Source organism: Balaenoptera musculus, chromosome X (assembly GCF_009873245.2).
Source record: "Balaenoptera musculus isolate JJ_BM4_2016_0621 chromosome X, mBalMus1.pri.v3, whole genome shotgun sequence".
Classification (NCBI taxonomy): Eukaryota; Metazoa; Chordata; class Mammalia; order Artiodactyla; family Balaenopteridae; genus Balaenoptera; species Balaenoptera musculus.
Window position 1 is genome coordinate 69,631,377 of NC_045806.1, and position 22,165 is coordinate 69,653,541.

At 34.2% G+C, this 22,165-nt stretch overlaps 1 protein-coding gene across 3 annotated transcripts in view; it reads left to right on the forward strand.

The window, feature by feature from the left end:
- The window catches only part of APOOL (apolipoprotein O like), a 92,722-nt gene that overhangs the window by 22,611 nt on the left and 47,946 nt on the right, over nt 1–22,165 (forward strand). For 2 of the 3 annotated variants that reach the window (XM_036841138.1, XM_036841140.1), the window contains one exon: nt 13,129–13,233. In XM_036841138.1, the coding sequence (XP_036697033.1) occupies nt 13,129–13,233 (105 nt within the window). Of the gene's footprint in view, nt 1–6,783; nt 6,814–13,128; nt 13,234–22,165 lie in introns of those variants that run through there. The other variant, XM_036841139.1, reaches the window with a different exon arrangement.

A 22,165-nucleotide genomic window follows, 5' to 3' on the forward strand; every position in this document is an offset into this window, starting at 1 on the left:
TCTTCTACCAGGGATGGAAGACTGTAACTTTCCTCTCTTCCCTACCCAAGTCTAGTGGTCTCAAATCAGAAACAGCCCTGTGGTGATGAGATTTTCCTTGTGAACAGCTCCTCAGGCACCAGCCCCACACTGAAAAGAATACTTCTTTTCATGCCTTTCCAACTCCCCCCATTTCTGAATCTTTTGACCTCCAAAAAATGAAGCCTTTTTAAAACTATATTTAAGCAATTATAGTATAAAGGAATATTTTTTCCTAAGGGATTCCTTAAGCAAGGTATTATTGACCATTCTAGCTAAAAATGTATCAATTTAGTTAGAAAGTATTATATTTTAAGGTATTTATTTGATTTAGTATAATAATCACCACATTAATTTGACCAAAAAGTTTTGTCATGGCACATTGAAAGTAGAATGTTGTTTCTAGTAAGAAATAATCACGCTTGCTCTGTTGTCCACTTAGATATAGTCTTCAGAAGTTTGAAATTTAGTCAAGAAATGTGTTATAAGAATACTACATTCCATTTATCTAGCACTAAACAGTTTATAAAATTTTCATGTATTATAGTGTTTGATTCTTGGAACATTCTTGTGAGAATTTTTAGTAAGAAGAGAAATATTCTCTATTGCATTTATACTTGTATCAGGATAAGATGCATTTGTGATAAATTTTAGTTGTGGTGGGCCTGGATTTAATTGGGTCCCCAAATGCTTCAGAGAGTGTGGTGGAGCCTGCAAGCATATGCAAAATTTTGAGAATAACTACATTTTGGGGGACCATAATGCATAATTTTCATTGGATTCTCAAAAAATTAAGATCATTAAATCAGTCTTACAATTTCAGATCAGCTTTAGGACTTTTAGTTATCATTTGCCTTCACAAATACTTGGCACATAGGTAGTCAGTAAATGTTACATAGAAGAACTTGCTAGATTACCTATGTATACTGCCTTATTTAAATCTGTGAATGATTTTATTACTTTTTTTGAGATCCTTAGTCCTGCAAAGCCCTTTGAATACAAAAAGGCATAAGACTACTCACAAGGAACCTGCATTTTAGTAGAAAAATAGGCTATATATATTTCATTGGGTAAATAATAATGTAACATTATGTTTGTTTAATTCCAGGTTAGTGTTTCATACAAATAACTTTATGAACTCAGAGAGATGACTATGAGTGATCTAGTAGGACTTGAGCTAAACCTTCAAGGAAGGACAGAGTTTAGGCAGTGTATTCATTCAACAAATAGTTTTTGAGTACCTGCTACGTGCCAGGCACTGTTAGGTGCAGGAGAGGTGAAGACATTCTAGCAGGGAAAATGAAATGAGTGAAGGCACTGAGGAAGGAATGTACTTGACATGTTTCGGCCTAGGAAGATTAATTTGGCTAGAGCCAGAGAGCCTAACAGGACATTGGTCCATAAGACATTTGGTTTATAAGACATTTGGACAACACCAAAAGGTCCTTGAAATTTGGCCCTATCTAAAACGTCCATGAGCATATTTGGTATGTGCCAAGTGGTTTTGGACAGGACCAAATATCAAGGACCTTTTGGCATGTCTTTTGGACGTTTTGCACAACACCAAATATCTGCTAACCCCAGAGGGTATATAGAGAAGGATAAACTAAGATGGTTTATTTGTCTGTTGAACCAGGAGAATAAAGCAGTATTTTAGAAAGATTCATTTCATTTCCTGTGTAGTTTACTTAATCCTATTTTGAAATTTAGCAGCAACTGAATTCTAAATGGACAACATCTTGAAAATCAACTCTTACTGGAGTATTACTGTCTTCTCAAGTAAATAGAATGCTCTCAATATTCCTTTCCCACATCACTACAAGGTAGATATAGCCTAATTTCTTTGCTATAGATAGCACACATGTTTGTAAATATGTATCGTGAAAGGGAGCTGTTAGGTGTTTTTTAAAATTTAGTTACTGATTTTGACAATAAGTTAGTATTTGTCTGACCCTGATTACCATAAACTGACTAAAATTGAATTATGCCAATCTGTGTTACTGTTTCTGGAGGATTTTTAAAAAATGTTTACGTAACTGCTACATTCCCTGTTTTTATTTTTAATTTTCTACTTAAATTTTTATTTATCTAAGGTAAACTTTTGACACTTTCAAGTGTACTCAGTAACAATTACATCACAATTATTGAGTGTTCATAAATTCCAAAATAATTTTGTTCTTTCATACATCATAATTAAAGCACTAGGTGCTTGAAATGCTTTAACATTAATTAATGTTCTATAATTAAATAATACAGTAAAAACCATACCTATCCAAGCCACACTGAGGCGGGCAGTTATTTATTTTGTCTAATTTAAGACTGGCCTTTTAAGTGCTGGAACTTTAATTTTGATGAAGATCAGAGCTCAAGTGTACCATGTACTTCCCATCCATCTTAAACCTATTCATCATCATTCGGTATGTTCGTTGTTTAACTTTGCCAATTTTAATATGCTATAGCTGTTATTCTTAATGAAGATACTATATAGATAGTGAATGGTATTGAATGCGGAAATAGCCTTAGGATATGCTATCTTGAAAACATTTCTGGTGTCATTTTCTTTTTTTGAAATAAAATATATGCAACTTCTTAGCTTTGTGGGCAGTGTCACATGCTCAATAAACTGAAGGCAGCCTTTTTCCAAGTGTTTTTCTGCCCTCCAAAGGTCACTGGTGATACTTGTGTCCTTTTCCTTGTCTGCCCCATTGAAAATATTCTGTATGTTTCCTGCACCATTAACATAAGATACTTTCTGATGCATAGTAGTAGGCATTCAAAAAACATTATTTATCCCTTTCCTGTTACTAATGTATTAGAGTAGAAGTATTATTTTGTCAGCACATTCATCTTCAGATTATTCCACTTTTACAGATGCGCTATAGGTCACTACTTCCTCTTAGTATTCCTTGATATTTAATTTCCAAGAAAAGACCAGATCCTATGTACCATTTAAAATGGCATTTTAAATATAAGCAACAGAACAGAGAGGTGGAAGAACCTGGGTTTTTGATAAGTCACCAAATCAATCCTAAAGTTCTGTCTACTTCCAGACTTCCTATTACATGAGAGAATAATGTTTGTCATTGTTGAAGCCTGTTTAAGTTGGGGATTCCAAAACTTTAGCCAAAACCATCCTAAATCCCCAATATTGAATTTTTGTAAAGATTATAAAACTCAATGGATGTAAAGCACCTGGCACATAGTAAGTGCTCCTTAAACACAGAACACCCTGTCTTCAGGGATCGCTTATATTTTCAGGGACATTATATTAAGGCATAGAACAGGTACCACTACCAGGTTGTAGAGCTGTTGCATTTTTAACTTCATTGCTGATTCTCTTTCTTTCCCAACCATGGTGTGTGCCTCTGCTACTATCTTTTATTCTGCTTTTATTCTTTCTTATCTCTTACATTTCTTGTTACTTCTTCCACTTTTTGGCTTTTGTATAATAAATCTAGCCTTTTGTAAACACAACTAGCCAATTGGAATACCCTTGCCTATAATACTCAGCTCTTTGGTTCTTTTCCCTTTTGTCGGTTACTGGATGTTCAGGGACAGCTTTTTGGCCACAAGAGTTTCTACAACATGAGGTCTTGTTTCTTTTCCCCCTACCCACGTTTTAGAACTCCTCTAGGTACCTAAAAGTTTTAGGTAGCAAAGGTCATACTGTACCTAATAATAAGCATGGTTTATGAAAGAGACAGATTTCTAAAAGCCGCAGGAAAATTAATCTTACTTTGGAGTCACACCATTTTTCTTAGTCAGCTCCAGCTGCTATAACAAAATACCCCAGACTGGCTGGTTTAAACAACAGGTATTTATTTCTCACAGTTCTGGAGGCTGGGAAGTCCAAGATCATGGTGCCAGCAGATTTGGTTGTTGATGAGGGCTCTCTTCCTGGGTTGCATACTGCCACCATCAAGCTGTGTGCTCTCATGACATCTTTGTGCATGCTGCAGGGGAGGTGGGGAGAGTTCTCATGTCACTTCCTTTTCGTATAAAGACACTAATCTCATTATGGGGGGGCTCCACCCTTGTGACTTCTTCTGAACTTAATCACTTCCCAAAAGCCCCACCTCCTAATACCACCACATTAGGGGTTAGTACATCAACATGGGAAACTGGTGGGATACTACAAACATTCAATCCATAGTACCATGTATATTTTTATATCTTTTTTTTTTTTTTTTTTAAATTATTATTATTATTATTTTATTTATTTATTTATTTACTTATGACTGTGTTGGGTCTTCGTTTCTGTGTGAGGGTTTTCTCCAGTTGCAGCGAGCAAGGGCCACTCTTCATCGCGGTGCGCAGGCATCTCACTATAGCGGCCTCTCTTGTTGCGGAGCACAGGCTCCAGACGCGCAGGCTCAGTAGTTGTGGCTCACGGGCCTAGTTGCTCCGTGGCATGTGGGATCTTCCCAGACCAGGGCTCGAACCCGTGTCCCCTGCATTGGCAGGCAGATTCTCAACCACTGCGCCACCAGGGAAGCCCTATTTTTATATCTTAACATTAGGTAAGTTTGATGTCATTGGGAAAAAAATATCTTTTCTTGCAGAATGTCTCCCCAGCACCCCGTTATTTCAGTTTGGGATTGCATTTGATCATCATGTGTCCACATAGTGTTGTTAGACTAGAAGTAATAAAACTGCTATTCAAATATTTTATAAATATTATTTTAGAAAAACACTGGGTGATAGTGGACAACTATCATAGAAAGCAGCCTTGTGTTTATAGTACAAGTAACAGGTTTCATAATTTTTCCCAGGTGGTACTTTTTTGGTTTTGTTTTTAGCAAAAATGTCAGTTCAGGGCTAAGGGGAAAATAAGCAATTTCATGATTTGACAGTTTTCATGTCAAATAAGCCAACAAATGTTTCTCTAATAGATTTTGGGTTTATTTGTAGACTTTTGATGACCATTAATAAATTAAACCATGTTTGTATTTCATAAGCCTTGTGTTTCATACCATAACAAATTTCAGGTGAGAGACCTGTTTAAGGCATAAATCTGGCTTATTCCAAGAGTAAACCTATGGAATAATATATAATAATGGATAAACAGAGAGGTTATCCTCTTTTATTTTTTATTGAAGTATAGTTGATGTATAATATTATATAAATTACAGGTGAACAGTATAGTGATTCACAACTTTTAAAGGTCATGTCCCATTTATAGTTATAAAATGCTATATTCCCTGTGTTGTACAATATATCCTTGTAGCTTATTTTATACCTACTAGTTTGTACCTCTTAATCCCCTACCCCTGTATAGCCACTTCCCCTCCCTCTCCCCACTGGTAACCACTGGTTTGTTCTCTATATCCGTGAGTCTGCTTCTTTTTTGTTATATTCACTAGTTTGTTATATTTTTTAGATTCCACATGTAAGTGATATTTGTCTTTCTCTCTCTGACTTATTTCACTTAGCATAATGTCCTCCAAGTCTATCTATGTTGCTGCAAATGGCAAATTTTCATTCTTTTTTATGGCTGAGTAATATTCCATTGTGTGTGTGTGTGTGTGTGTGTGTGTGTGTGTGTGTGTGTGTATACATACCACATCTTCTTTATCCATCTATCTGTTGATGGACACTTAGGTTGCTCCCATATCTTGGCAATTGTAAATAATGATGCTGTATGAACATTGGGTGCATGTATATTTTCAAATTAGTGTTTTTATTTTTTTCAGGTATATACCCAGGAGTGGAATTGTTGGGTCATATGGTAATTCTATTTTTAGTTTTTTTGAGAAGGCTCTGTACTGATTTCCACAGTGGCTGCACCACTTTACATTTCGACCAACAGTGTACAAGGGTTCCCTTTCAGAGAGGTTATCTTGGATATACTAATTATTATCCCCAGCTCTAAGTTTTAACACTTCAGGAAAGTGGTAATGATCTGTAGGCCAAATGAAAATCTAAAGAATGGATAAAGATGATATGATTACTTCATATTTTAAACCTTACATCTTACATTTGTCCAAGGATAGGTTACTTTGACCTGATGATTTGCTATCATTAATTTATACTAAAACATGTACTTGATACAAGGCTGGAGTAAAGTAGCTACAACACTGCTAAGATTTAGTCCTTGTCTTTAAGGAAAATGCCCTTGGAAGTAGTACAGGAGACACAGTATTATAGGTTTGTTTTCATGATTTTATGAGACTGTTTTCTGATTTATACATTTAGACCATCTTTTAGAACCATTCCTATAAAAGGATAAAATTTCTCATTTTCCTATTTTCCTTTTACTTTCTTGAAAATGTAATGCCATTATATTCTTCTACAGTGGTATAAACAGTGTCCAGTTCTTTCTTCTGCTGTTTTCAGGTTAGCATATATGCCCTGAATGGATGGATATAGAGTTAAAACTGGTATGTTTGAAAGCAAAAATCATATAAATCATTTTCTTTTCTTATTGAATAAATTTGACATGTAATGTTGTGTAAGTTTAAGGTGTACAGTGTGTTACTTTTATACATTTATATGTTATAATATGACTGCTATTATAATAATATTTATCAAATTACATAATTACAGTACAATATTGTCTATATTGTGCATTAGATCTCTGTGGCTTATTTACTACTTATAAGTTTGTACCCTTAAACCCCATCAATCTTATTCCCCTCCCCCACTTCCCTTAGTAACCATCATTTTACTCTCTGGTTTTTACAGGTTTGACTTTTTTAGATTTCATATATAAGTGACATCATCCTGTACTTTTGCTTCTCTGACTTATCTGGCTTAGTAGAATGTGCTCAAAGCCCATCCATGTTGTTGCAAATGGTATGATATCCTCCTTTCTCATGGATGAATAATATTCCATTTTGTACATGTACCACATCTTTTTTATCCATTCATCCATTGGTGGGTTTTTGGATTGTTTCCATATCTTGGCTGTTGTGAATAATGCTGTGATAAACATAAGAGTGTATATATCTCTTCAAAATCTTTTTTTTATTAATTAATTATTTTTTTTTATTTTTGGCTGCATTGGGTCTTCGTTGTGGCATGCAGGATCTTCTTTGAGGCATGGGAGATCTTTGTTGTGGCGTGTGGGCTTCTCTCTAGTTGTGGCGTGCGGGTTTTCTCTCTCTAGTTGTGGAGCATGGGCTCTGTAGTTTGCGGCACGTGGGCTGTCTAGTTGATGTCCGCGAGTTCAGTAGTTGTGGCGTGCGGGCTTAGTTGCCCTGTGGCATGTGAGATCTTAGTTCCCCGACCAGGGATCAAACCTGCGTCCCCTGCATTGGAGGGCAGATTCTTTACTACTGGACCACCAGGGAAGTCCCCTCATCAAAATCTTAATCTCTTCTTTTTGATAGAATCATAAGAAAATCCTAAAGGTTGGAGCTCTAAGGCAGTGCTGTCCAGTAAAACTTTCTTCAATGGTGAAAATGTTCTATTTCTATGCCGTCCAGTATGGTACCCACTGGAGTCACATGTATCTACTGAGGCCTTGAAATGTGGCTAAGGGAATGAAGTGGCCTTATTTTTCCAGCTCTCATACTGTGAACAAGTGTCCCTTTTGTGGTAAATAGAGCTAAGTGTTTTCACTTTTTTTTTTTGGAAAAACTGAATTTTTAATTTTTAAATTTTCATTAATTGAAACATAAATTTAAATAACACATGTAGATATCGTCTACCTTATTGGATAGTGCAATTCTAAGGCCCTAAGAGATTATCTGCTCAAGGTCTTTCATTTTACAAATAAAGACGCTTTGGCCCAGAGAGATGACATGACTAACTAGAGATTACATAGTTGTTCAAGAACAGAGCTGGGACTAAATACAGGTGTCTTGATGGCCAAGTCAGTGGTATTACTAAATAACTTTGAAATTTTAAGTTGCTAATCAAATTGGAATTATTACTTTTATTCCATTTATTGTGTTTAGTAATAATTACCCATTTTTCCTATCCTTTCTACTGCTTCCTCTCCTTCACACACACTTACATTATCTCCATTAAAAAAATGGTGTCTTTTTCAGCTCAGTGCTTTGTGACCACCTAGAGGGGTGGGATAGGAAGGGTGGGAGGGAGGGAGATGCAAGAGGGAAGAGATATGGGGACATATGTATATGTATAACTGATTCACTTTGTTATAAAGCAGAAACTAACACACCATTGTAAAGCAATTATACTCCAATAAAGATGTTAAGAAAAAAAAATGGTGTCTTTAGGAAGAAGTTTTTGTTTTTTATTTTTTTTAGGAAGAAGTTTTAAAATTCATTTATTTAATTAAGTAGGAGGTACTTTTTAGTTGTGTATGTTTTTAAATGACTTTTAAATTCTTGAAATTCCTTCTGTGGTCTTCACATTTAAGATGTTCGATGTGAGTAGAAGTGTGATTCTGATTATATAATCTAGAGTATTATTTTAATATAAGGTAATTATTTGTTGGTGACTTTCCTTCTGGTTTTTAGAGAAACAAAATGGCAATATCTTATCTGTAGTAAATTATATACTTGGAAATTATCACTGAACTTTAGAATCACGCATTGTCAAAATTAGAAGGAAGTGTAGACATTTTGTAGTGCAGCTTCCTTTCACAAATGGGCAATCTGACACACAGTGAGGGGGAATTAACTTGTAAAAGGTGACATAGTGAATTATTAGCAGAGCGCAGACTAGAACACAGCTTTTCCAATTCACAGCCTGGTGTTCTTTCCACTGTATCACTACTTCCTCTCAGATCTTCACACGTAAACAACTCAAAAGGCACTACAGCATACAAAGTTCTGTTAAGCTGCTGATGGCTGTACTGAACTTTGATGACTAATCTCAACTTGTCACAACTCATTGGGTGCTGGAAATAGACTCACCAAGTTCTTGAGCCAAATATTTTAAAGCAGTTTACACTTGCAATATTGCAAGCACAATTGAATTTTCTAACAAATCTCAACTTGAAGGTCTATCTGGCTGTTTGTGTGGGGTACTTTGTTGCATAGCTATATTCCAATACACCGTGGTGTCTTTTAATGTATTTCTCCATCTTCTATATTTCCTGTATCATGATAATATAAGATAATCAACTGATAAATCTTATTCTAATTCAGAACTACAGCATCTTGCTTTAACTTCATTAATCTTACATCTTTCTCCCACACTGAAAATCCCAATCTTTAAAATGCCAGCATATTTAAATGTCTCCTTGTATAACATACACAGAGCAGGTTCATAATAAAATACCAAAACTGCCACTAACAATATGATTATTAAGTTTTAAGGTTTGTTTCTTTGTTGATGTTCTCTTTGTCCTTTGGGTGTAGCCCAATTACTGGTTGTAAGTTCATTTTGAATTGTTCCTGTCTGTGTGATCATTGCCTCAACATTGTTTATTTCATTTTCCTCTTAGTTTTTAGGGCTTACCTTTCTAAATTTCAGTTTTGTTTTATACTTATCACAGGACTCTTGATTTAATAAAATAGCATTTACTACATGATAATATATCTCTAAAGCAGAATTAATGATTAGGACTGATTTTAGATTAGCCTATAATAATTATATGCTCCTTCTTACAAAATAAGTAACAAAAATTCTTATAGAAGAGAACTTTAAATTTCAATTCTGTTAGTAAAGAAGAGAAAACAGATATGTTTATACTCCCAAGTAAAGTTGGACCAGTTAATTCTCTGCCTTATTTTTCCAGCTCTCATACTGTGAACAAGTGTCCCTTTTGTGGTAAATAGTGCTAAGTGTTTTCACTTTTTTTTTTTTTTTTTGGAAATGCTGCTATTTGAAATGGCTCCATGCATAGTACAGAAGTGCTATCTAGTGTTCTTAAGTGCAAGAAAGCTGTGATACGCCTTAGGGAGAAAATATGTATGTTGGATAAACTTGATCGTGGCATGAGTTATAGTGCTGTTGGCTGTGAGTTCAATGTTACTGAATCAACAATATATAGTAAACAAGGTGTCTTTAAACAGAAACACATATAAAACAAGGTTATGTATTGATCAGTTGATGAAAATGTAACCAGAGGTTCACAAGAAATTAACCCTGTGTTTTCCCTAGGAGTAGTGTTCATTATTCCCTAAATCAGTGTTCATGGCTACTTTATGGAATATAACTACTGCAGATAATGCGAATCAACTATATTTTGATTACAGAAGTACTTGGAAGGGTTGAGTCTCATGGGGGAGTTAACTGATGCTCATCTTCAGTCTTGCTATTTGTAAATCTCTATATGATAGAATTCTGTTCTAGGACCTGTTTGTTATCTTTAATAGGAAGGTAATTGATTTTAAACAAGACACATAATTTTGAATTGACAAGTCATTATTTTGAAGTTACAAATAATTTTAACTCAAGGTCTTACCTTGTTAAAACTAGGATTGCCTCTGCCCAATTTTAATACTATTTACCTAACAGCCTATGAGCCTGTAAATTTTATAATACCCCCAAGCTCTGATGTTCTTTAAATACCTTATTTTATTTTCTAAATTAGGCATTAGCAACTGTTTTTTCTATAAAGGGGCAGATAGTAAATATGTTAGACTTGTAGGACACAAAAGGTCACATATTCTTCTTTGTTTTCTGTTTGTTTATTTTGTTTTTATAAATTTTTAAATATGTTTTTAAAAAAAACATTTTTAGCTCAGAGTCCAGACCAGATTTATCCCAGATCTGTAGTTTACCAATCCATATTCTAATTTTTTCAGTGTGGTATATAATCAGCTGTCTCTCTGGGTAGTGATGCCTTTTTCATCAGTATAACCTGTGTTTTGAAAAGACCTGAGTGTGCCAATCTGCCTCTTTTCTTTTGATCAAAGTCTTGGCCTTTTTTGTTTAGAGGCAATAAGTATGCTATGTTTTTTATTGTTATTATGGCCCTCACTAGAGCCTGATTAACATCAAATACATGTGAGAAGAAAAATGGGGAGTAAGCACCACCACTTAACATCTTTATTCAGCAATCAGAAAGAATGGGGAGCTAGAATTAATTGCCCATTTACCAAGTGCAAGCCATTTTTATGTAATTCTTTAATCCTCAAGATAATCATAAAAAGGAAGGCATTCCCATTTCTTTTCAGATATATAACCTGAGACTCTTAAGATAGCGCTGTCCAGTAGAAATTTCTTCAGTGATGGAAATATTGTATATCTGTGCCCTACATTATGGCTGTTGAGCACTTGAAATGGGGCTAATGTGACTAAGGAACTAAATTTTAAATTTTATTTATTTTTAATAAATTTAAATTTAAATAACCATATGCATCTAGTAATTACCATATTGGGCAGCATAATTCTTAAGAGCTTAGGTAACTTGCCCAGATTTAGATAGTAAGTTCTACAACTTGAGTTCAAAACCAGGTCTGTGCAACTCCTAAGCTTATGTTTTTACCATTATGCCACACTGCCTTATTAATAAAAGTCAAGGTGGATGGACCCTGCCCTACAGAGTAGAAAATGTAGCAAAGATACTTAAGCATTTTTCAAGGTATACTGTATTAACTTTTTAGGCCACTAGTTCAATTAGTCAGTCCACACTCTGGAGCAATCGATCATAATTATTAAATAATACCTATGAATTTATTTTATAGTCTACATACTATTATTTTTCCATTATGTGAAATAAAATGACTATACTAAGAACATAGGGTATTGAAATTTTTTCAGATATTAGCATACTTCAAAAGTTCTATCTAGGGAGTAAGGTCTACTCTGGTATTTTTAAAATAGGTTTTAAATATTGTAAGAATTGACATGCTTCAAATAATCACTTCAGAGCTTTATTGAAAATTATTTTCAGGTACACGGGAGAACATCCGTTGCTGGCATCCATTTTAATATGTTTTTTATTGATACCCGACATTAGATACTGAGTGGAAATCTTATTTCATTAGTGAATACCAACTGTGTGTAAGAAATCAGAAGTGATGCCTTTTGGAAGGCAGGCCTAGATAAATTGTTCTGTGATGCTGACATATGTACTAGAGGGAGGCTTGAAGGGGGAAAAACAGTGAACACAATTTCTTTTATTAGTGTTGAGTCTTCATTTTACCCTATACTTCTGGAGTCTCAATCTAAATCAGAATCATGCCTAGTTTAAACAGGAAATTGCTTAACTAGTGCCTGTAGCTTCCCGTATTCTGCCCAGAAAATATTGAAAAATATGTCAGAAATGAAGTGCAGACACTATCACTGTTATCCGATAACATTTGGAATCCTTTGGCCAGTGTTTCTTCCAGTTCTTGAACAATTCCACTTATGTGTAAGCCAGAGAGACCTCTTCCCTCTGGATGTCTTTGGTCAATTTCAGCAGGCCTCCTTCTGAGTCTAAAGAATCAAGCTCTTAAAATAGTCATTCCCTGGAAAGCTTTTCATTTGGCCTTGTTGAATGAATAATCTTTAGGAATTATTCTGGTACCTGGATAAACACTGGAACGCCTTGTTCTTAGAGCCAGTAATTTTCCTGCATTCTCAATTCAAATCAAGTTATATCTAAAACTAAGGTCACTTTTGGCTTTAGATCAAGCATGAAATAGGTAAAAAGGAATATGTTAGTTAGGGGCATAAGATTTGTAATGGTAGGAAGTTATTTTTATAAATAATGTAATTATAAAATTTATTTCAAGATACAACCTGAATCACCCAGTACTCCAGATCACCCTTATCCTTTACTTTCTCTATAGCATTTATCGATTGTAATATACCATATAATATATGTATTGTGCTTATCTCCTGCCTCTTCTCCACTAGAATGTCAGCTCCATGAGAGCAAGGATCTTTGTTTTGTTCCCTGATGGGTCTGGCATATAGTAATTGCTCAATAAATATTTGTGGACTGAGTGAATATCATAATCTATATCTCACTTCATCCCTCAAAATTTATATTCACTTCTAACTGGTAATTATCATATTGCTATATTACATATGAAGTAGATAGTTAACAAATTGGTAAAAATAAGACTCTACCATCTACCATGAGAAAAGAATTTTATGAATTATATCCTAAAAATGTATGAATAATTTGGAGTGCTTGAGTTTTTAATAAATTTAAATGAAACCAATAGTGTTCCTCAGATGCCCCCCAAAATTTATCAGGAAATAGAGGGTGGGAAGCTCTCAATTAAAAATACCTTTTTGTTATATCTTTCTCAGATGGGAAAGCTGACAACCATGCCAGCAGCTCTAATATGTGCATCTATAAGTGTGCATGTGGCCAAAGAAGAGGAGTCCAGAAAGCGTCTAGTGAAACCAGAGCAGGTAACTTGCCTACAAAAGTTTGAATTTTGTATAACAGAAATATGATGTAAAAGCTGTGAGGTTGGTTTGATTGTTAGCTCTATTCATCAAAAACGTCTTTGAAGTATTTGTTAGGCACGTTTTTTAAGTTGTGAGAAATAGTTACAAGGTGTCTCAAAGTAAACACTATTATATTTAACCCAAACATCTAAAATCCTAACTCCAATGAAAAACAATTGGTGATTTTTCTTAACAAATAATCGATGAGTAGTACAGGGTTTTAGTTCTTCTAAGCAGTCTGACTTCTCTTCCTTAAAAAGTTTATACAGGTACACCTGATATTTGGAAGCCTTAGTTTAAGAAATTCATTAAGATCTCAGTTTTGAAAGTAATCTTAGATGTTTTCTAGTTCAGTCTTCACTGTGGTACTGTAGTCCCCTCTACAGTAGGTAGGCTAACTGACTGTTTTCTTCTACATGAATAAAACTCTGGATAAAGGAACCTAAGGCAGTCCATTCCATATTCTGGCAGCTCTCATTCAACTTAAGGTCCTTTCTTATGTCAAACACAAACCTGTCTCATAATTATAAGTTCTACCCATTGGCCCTGTATCTCTTGCATTGGTGCCATACAGAACAATTCTCATCTCTCTTCCACAAAACAACTCTTCAGATGTCAGTTACACTTTAAGTAGTTTTGCTTCCTGGATAAGTGTATTAGTAGTTTAACCATTCCTCATATGTCATAGCTTTGAGTTCCTTCACTTTCATGATCATTCTCTGCCAAACATGTTCAGGATGGTTAGTGTTTTCTTCGGGTGTAAGTATTTTGACTACTGCAGGATAGAGTCAGACTCTGACTTCTCTTGTTCTAGATAATATATTTCTGTTAAAGCTGCCAAAGATCACATTTGTTTTTATATTTATTTTTGTTCTGAGTCATCACAATCAACCTTGCTTGTAATCAGCCTTTGACCGTGATATAGTGATTGTGCAGTTCTCTAAAATTCATTAAACTTTTTTACATGGGCCACTGGTAAGCTGTGTCTTTTCTCAGTCTGTACTTAGGCATATAGACTTTTTGGACTTAGTTACAGGTACATTTATGTCTTTTTAACTTTTATCTTGTTGATCTAATCTATCATGCCAGCCTATTGGTATCTCATTGTAGTAACTGATTCTATTCACCGTTGTACTTTTCATCTTTTCTAGCCTCAAGTTATTCTTGAATTTACCTACATGCTTAGAAATATATACTCGAGTCAAACAGGCCTGAAACTGAATCCTGACCCCACCACTGACTAGTTGGATGGCATTGGACAGAATTCTTAACAGTGGCATAAATATTCTGTGTATGAATATACCATTTTCAAATGTACAATTTTCATAAATTTTTGGAAATTTAACATATTTCCAATTATTTTGCTAATGTAATCAATGCTTTGTCGAAACACCTTGTACGTAAATCTTTATGTACATCTATAACTGTTTCCTTAGAATAAATTTCTAGAAATGGAATTGTAAGTCAGAAGGCATGAAAAATATCAATGTATTGCCAAACTGACATACATAAAGGTGGTATTTATTCATTTATTAAACAAAAAAATATTTCCTGAACTTTTCTTATATATGTTTGAGGCATATACGAAGCACTGGGTAAAGTTTTATTAATTTTCATTAGCAGTCTAGAATAGCTTCACTCTCTTATATACTTGCTGACTCTCAGTATTTTTTCTCCTTTTTATTAGTCTTAGAGAGATGATGTTTTTAAGCCTACCTTGACACTCCTATCTTTGGAAAGCTCAAAATCTAGATTGGCTAATAAGTAACTAGCATTTGTCCCTAATAGCTGAATTTACATATTTCTGAATTTTAAAATAAATGTTTGCTCTTTACTATATTATGGAATAAACAGGATTTCTTGGTATTTATTGTATTCCCCAGTACATTTTAAATAGAATTCAATTGAATTACTTATTAAATAAACTTGCCAGCTGAGTGCTAGGGACTATTCACATAATCAGGATTCAGTCCTTGAGAAACTTAGAACTGCTGAAGGAATGAAAATGTGATTTGCATGAACTATTCCCAGGTACTTTTATTGTGTAAACTGAGTTATGCCTTTGTTTACATCTATTTACAATAAGTCTGTACTAAGCCAAAATGCTTTATGAATGAGGTGTTCTGGTTAATTGACTCTTCTGGTAAACTTGTGGCTAATGAGAAGGTCCTTTTTCAGTTTAACTCTCTTGTTAAACATCTTTTTCAACTGTACCAATATACTCCTGCCTTATTAATTATGATGTCGCGAATGTAATTAAATCTCTCTTTATTTGAGAACTCTGCAGAGCTGTGGGGTGACCCTTTTCTTAAACCATAAAATTTGCAGTATTCAGACTAAAATGACTGGAGGTTGGGCTGTGTGTATACAGTCAGCCATAGACATTACCGGATGTTTCTTTTTAAAGTATTTCTATAATGTGAGTTTGACTTATTTTCTTGTCATTTGCTTGTTTTCAGCAAAAAATAACAGAGAAGAAATATTGATTTGAGAGTTCTAGTTACTTTCGTTCAATTTAATTTAAATGTTGTTTTATAGTTTACTAAATCTAATCTTAATTTCTAATTGAATACAAACAAGTTGTATTTATACAATACAATAAATGGCATTTAAGCCCAGGGCCTCCAATCCAGGATGAGAATATTCATTTAAAGTGTACAGCTTGATGTTTTGACATACGTATACATTGTGAAATGATCACCACAATCAAGCTAATTAACATATCTGTCACCTCATATAGTTACCATTTTTTTGTGTATGTGTGTGTATGTGGTGAGAACACTTAAGATCCACCCTCTTAGCAAATTTTAAGTATACAATACAACATTATTAACCATAGTCACCATGATATACATTAGATCTCTGGAACTTACTCTTCTTGCATAACTGAAACTTTGTAGTCTTTGGCAAACACCTCCCCATTTTCCCCTCTACCTTACCCCACACCGGTAACCAGTATTCTTCTCTCTGCTTTTGAGTCTATTTTAGATTATACATATAAGTGAGATCATACAGTATTTCTCTTCTGAGTCTGCCTTATTTCACTTAGTATAATGTCCTCCAGGTTCAGCCATGTTGTCAAAAATGGGAGGATATCCTTTTTATTCCATTGTATGTATGTGTATGCATGTGTGTGTATACACACACATGCACACATATATGTATATACATTTTTAAACCATGAAATTTGCAGTATTCAGTATTAACACGCACACACACATATACACACATACATACACACACCATATTTTCTTTATCCATTCATCTGTTGATGGACATTTAGGTTGTTTCCATATCTTGGCTATTTGAATAATGCTGCAATGAACATGGGAGGTGCAAGTATCTCTTCAGGATCCAGATTTCATTTTCTTTGGATATATTCCCAGAAGTGGGATTACTGGATCATATGGTAGTTCTATTTTTGAGTTTTTGAGGAACCTCCATACTGTTTTCCATAATAGCTATACCAATTTACATTCCTACCAACAGTGTTTAAGGGTTCTCTTTTCTCCACATCCTTGCCAACACGAATCTCTTGACTTTTTGCCATCCAACAGTTGTGAGGTGATATATCATTGTGGTTTTGATTTGCACTTCCCTGATGATTAGTGATGCTGAGCACCTTCTCATATACCTGTTGGCCATTTTTATGTCTTCTTTTGAGAAATGTCTATTACTGTTCTTTGCCCATTTTTTAGTCAGTTATTTTTTTGCTGTTGAGTTGTATGAGTTCCTTATATGTTTTGGATGTTAACCCTTATCAGATAAATGGTTTGCAAATATTTTCTACCATTCTATAGGTTGCCTCTGTTAATTGTTTCCTTTGCTGTACAGAAGCTTTTTATGATGTTGTCCCCCTTGTTTATTTTTGCTTTTGTTGTCTGTGCTTTTGGGGTCATTGCTAAGACCAATGTCAAGAAGTTTTTACACTGTGCTTTCTTTTAGTAGTTTTACATTTCAGTTTTTACATTTAAGTCTTTAATCTATATTGAGTTGATATTTTATATGGTGTGAGATGCGAAATTAAGATCCAATTTCATTCTTCTGCATCTAGATACCCAGTTCTCCCAGCACCATTTATTGAAATGACTATCCTTTCCCTACTGTGTTCTTGGCACCCTTGTCAAAGATCAGTTGGCCATAAATGCATGGGTTTATTTCTCTGTAATCTGTTCTGTTACATTGGTCTATGTGTGTTTTTATGCCAATACAATACTGTTTGGATTACTGTAACTTTGTAATATATTTTGAAATCAGGATGTGTGATACCTCCAGCTTTGTTCTTGCTCAAGACTTGCTTTGGCTATTCAGGGTCTTTTTTGTTTCCATATAAAATTTAGGATTTTTCTACTGTTTCTGTAAAGAATGCTATTGGGATTTTAATAGGAATTGCATTTAATGTGTAGATCACTTTGGGTAGAATGGACATTTTAACAATATTAATTCTTCCAATCCATGAACATGGGGTGTCTTTACATTTTTGTGTCTTTAATTTCCTTCATTAGTTTTTTATAATTTTCAGTGCACAAGTCTTTCACCTCTGGTTGAGTTTATTCTCAACTGTTTCATTCTTTTTATTGCTATTGGAAATGGAATTGTTTTCTTAATTTTTTTCGGATAGTTCATTGTTAGTGTATAGAAACACAACTGATTTTTTGTATGTTGATTTTATATCCTGCAGCTTTACTGAATTTGTTTATTAATTCTAATAGTTTGTGGTTGTTGTTAGAGTTTTCTACATATATGATTGTGTCTTCTGCAGATATTTAACTTCTTCCTTTCTGATTTGAATTCCTTATATTTCTTTTTCTTGTCTAGTTGCTCTGGCTAGGACTTCCAATACTATGTTAAACGGAAGTTTCAGATGTGGACATCCTTGACTTGTACTGGATTTAGAGAATAAGTTTTCAGTTTTTCCCAACTGATTATGATGTTAGCTGTGGGCTTTTCATATATGATGTTTATTGAGTTAAGTTCCTTCTATACCGAGAGCTTTTTCTCATGAATGGATTTTGAATTTTGTAAAATGCTTTTTCTGTATCTATTGAGGTGATCACAAATGTGGTTTTCATCTTTTATTCTGTTAATATGGTGTGTCACATTGATACACATATGGTGAATCATCCTTGCATCTGAGGGATACAGTCCACTTGTTCCTGTTGTATAATCCTGTTAATATGCTGTTGAATTTAGTTTGCTATTATTACTTTATTGAGGATTTTTGCATCTGTGTTCATTAGGGATATTGGCTTGTAGTTTTCTTTTCCTGTAGTGCCTTTGTCTGGCTTTAATATCAGAGTGATACCATCAAATGAATTTGGAAGTGTTCCCTCTTCTATTTTTTGGGAGAGTTTAAGAAGAATTGGTATTCTTTGAATGTCTAATTCACCCATGAAGCTATCTGACCTTGGGTTCTTCTTTGTTGAGGGGTTTTTGATTACTGATTCAATCTCCTTATTGGTTATTGGTCTGTTCAGGCTTTCTATTTCTTCGTGATTCAGTCTTGGTAAGTTGTTAGTTTCTAGGAATTTATCAATTTCTTCTAAGTTATCCAATTGTTGTCATATACTTATTCATAATAATCCTTTATTATCCTTTTTGTTTCTGAGGCATCCACTGTAATGTCTTATCTTTCCTTTCTAATTTTATTTATTTGAATCTACTCTTTTTTTTATTAGTCTAGCTAAGAGTTTGTCAATTTTGTTTACCATTTCAATAAATACTTTTATCATAAACCTTTCAAGTGTGCTTGAATGCCCATATCTAAGAAGGAAAATACTTTAAAGCACTGGTTCTTAACCATTTTGACCCCTTTGAGAATCTGACGAAAACTTTGGATGCTCTTCCTAGAAAAGTACATATACAAAATTTTGCTTACAGTAGACCACAAATAACAAACCTGTTCTTTAAACTGTTAATCTAATTTATACTAGGGTATAAATGAAGAATCAGTAGGTTTTGACTAGGATAGAAGAGAGAACAAGAACACTTAATGACTCATAAAGTTTGGAATTGAGGAGCATGAAGAATAGAGAGGATGGGGACATAATGGACAACTGTTATCTACTTTAACACCCATGCATCCACATGCATTCTTCCTTGAGGAGTTGGGGAACTTCCTTACTTACTGTGTGCCTGCTTTTTATGCATGTAGTGCACCTTTAATATAAAATTGCACCTCTGACCTTCCTAACTACACATAGTTGCCAATGTGGTGAATTTAAAAATCAAGTATTAGTCTGGAAAGATAAGCACTTTAATCCTGGTACAGGTAGCAAAGGGTCATCTATCTAATGGTAAAAACAAGACTTTTGTGACCCATTACTGTTAAAGTTTTACCAAACCTACACTGTTTCATATTTGTTGCTGGTAGAAGATCAAATCTGAAGCTATTAATAATCTAGTTCCCTTGCTGTTGATTTGTAAACTTGATTCTCCCCAAATATGTCTTTACCAAACCTTATAGAAAGGTGCTATACCCTGAACATAAAGTAAAAAATAAGTATTTTTGAAGGAAATAAGTCTTTACCTCATTAAATTTTTCATAATTCTTTTATGTTTTATATTTGTTTTTATTAAATATGGATTAGAACCAAGAGACTGTTTAACCAGTTTATGAAAGGTATAAAAATAATAACATGATGAACAACCATATACCTACCTACCACCCAGTTTAAAGGAAAAACAAAATAAAATCCCCTGGTTCTCATCCCATTCCCTATCCATTCAGAGATAACCACTACCCTACCCTGAATTTTGATTATTGTTCCCTTTCTTAATTTTTTAACTTCACCTTATATGTCTGTATTACTAAACAATGTTTTTGGTTTTGTAAATTTTTGAGCTATATATTGATAGAAATATACCTGCATAATTTTCTACATTTTACCTTTTTTGCTCTACAAATATTTTTTTATGCTCAAATTCCTGAAATCCATCGAGATTTTTCCATGTAGCTGTAATTTATATATTTTCCCCTAATTTATAGTATTTCATCTTGTGGATAGATCCCAGTTTAATTATCCATTCTACTGCTGACAGACATTTGAGGTGTTTCCAGATTTTTGCAATTAAAATGTTGCTGTGAACATTATTGTACATATCTCTAGGTACACAATTACAATCGTTTCTCTAAATATACCTAGGAGTGGAACCACTGAGTCATACAATATGTATGATTTTCAAATTTGCTATAGTATGCCAAATTGTTTTTCAAAGTATGTCTACCAATTTACATTCCCACAAGCAGTATATAGATGTTGAGGTTGCTCCACATTCTTGCCAACACTTGATATTGACAGACTTTAATTTGCCAAACAGTTGGAGTTGAAATGCTATCTCATTGTGGTTTTCATTTGCATTTCCATGTTATTAATGAAGTTGAACATCATTTTATATATTAGTCATTCTAGTGGTTATGTATAGGTATAACATTGTACATTTAACTTGTATTTTTCTAATGACTAATTATGTTGAGCATCTTTTCGTGTGTTTATTTGCCATTCTTCTTTGGTGAAGAGTCAGTTAAAATGTTCGGCCCATTTTTATTAGGTTGTTTGTTTTGTTATTATTGAGCTTTGAAAGTTTTTTATATATTCTGGATTTTCAGCCCTATATCAGGCATGTGTTTTGCAAATATTTTCTCCCAAACTGTGGCTTATCTCTTCCTTCTGTATTACTTTTTCATTGCTTCTGTAACAAACTACCATGAAATTAGTGATTTTAAACAGCAAAATTTTATTATAGTTTCTGTTAAGTTAGAATTCTAACACAGGTACACTGGGCTAAAGTCAAGATGTTGGCAGGGTTGCATTTCTTTCTGAAGGCTGTTGAGAAAATACATTTCCTTCATTTTATCAGCTTGTAGAGACTGGCCCACTTTCCTTGGTTTGTGGCCCAATTCCTCCATTTTCAAAGCCAGGAAAAGTAGTGTAAGTCATTCTCATGTCACATCACTCTGACCATGCTTCTATAGTCACATCTTCTCCTGGCATTACCATTCCACCTCCCTCTTCTACTTTTAATATCTTATGATTACTTTGAACCCACCCAGATAATCCAGGAAAATCTTCCTATCTTAAGGTCACCTGATTAATGTTAATTACATATGCAACCTTAACTCCACTTTGCCATTGTAACATAACATATTCATGGCTTCCATAGATTAAGACATAAATGTCTTTGGGTGGGGAATCATTGTTCTGCACACATTACCTCCTTTTAAAAGTGTCTTTTGGGCTTCCCTGGTGGCGCAGTGGTTGAGAATCTGCCTGCCAATGCAGGGGACACGGGTTCGAGCCCTGGTCTGGGAAGATCCCACATGCCACGGAGCAACTGGGCCCGTGAGCCACAATTACTGAGCCTGCACGTCTGGAGCCTGTGCTCCGCAACAAGAGAGGCCGCGATGGTGAGAGGCCCGCGCACCGCGATGAAGAGTGGTCCCCACTTGCCGCAACTAGAGAAAGCCCTCACACAGAAACGAAGACTCAACACAGTCATAAATAAATAAATAAAAGAACGTGAATTTCTTTAAAAAAAAAAAAAGTGTCTTTTGAGGAACAGAAAATTTTAATTTTATAAATTCCAATTTATCCATTTTTGAATTTATGGATTATTATTTTGCTGTCATGTCTAAGACATTTTTGCCTGATGAAAAGTCACAAGCATTTATTCATGTTTTAGTTGTTTTTCTTTTCTTACAATTAGTTGGGTTTTAGTATATTTAGAGTTGTGTGATCATTACTGCTAATTTTATTTTTTTTTAATTTTATTGGAGTATGGTTGATTTACCATGTTGTGTTACTTTCAAGTGTACAGCGAAGTGAATCAGTTATACAGATACATACATCCACTCTTTTTTAGATTCTTTTCCCATATAGGCCATTACAGACTA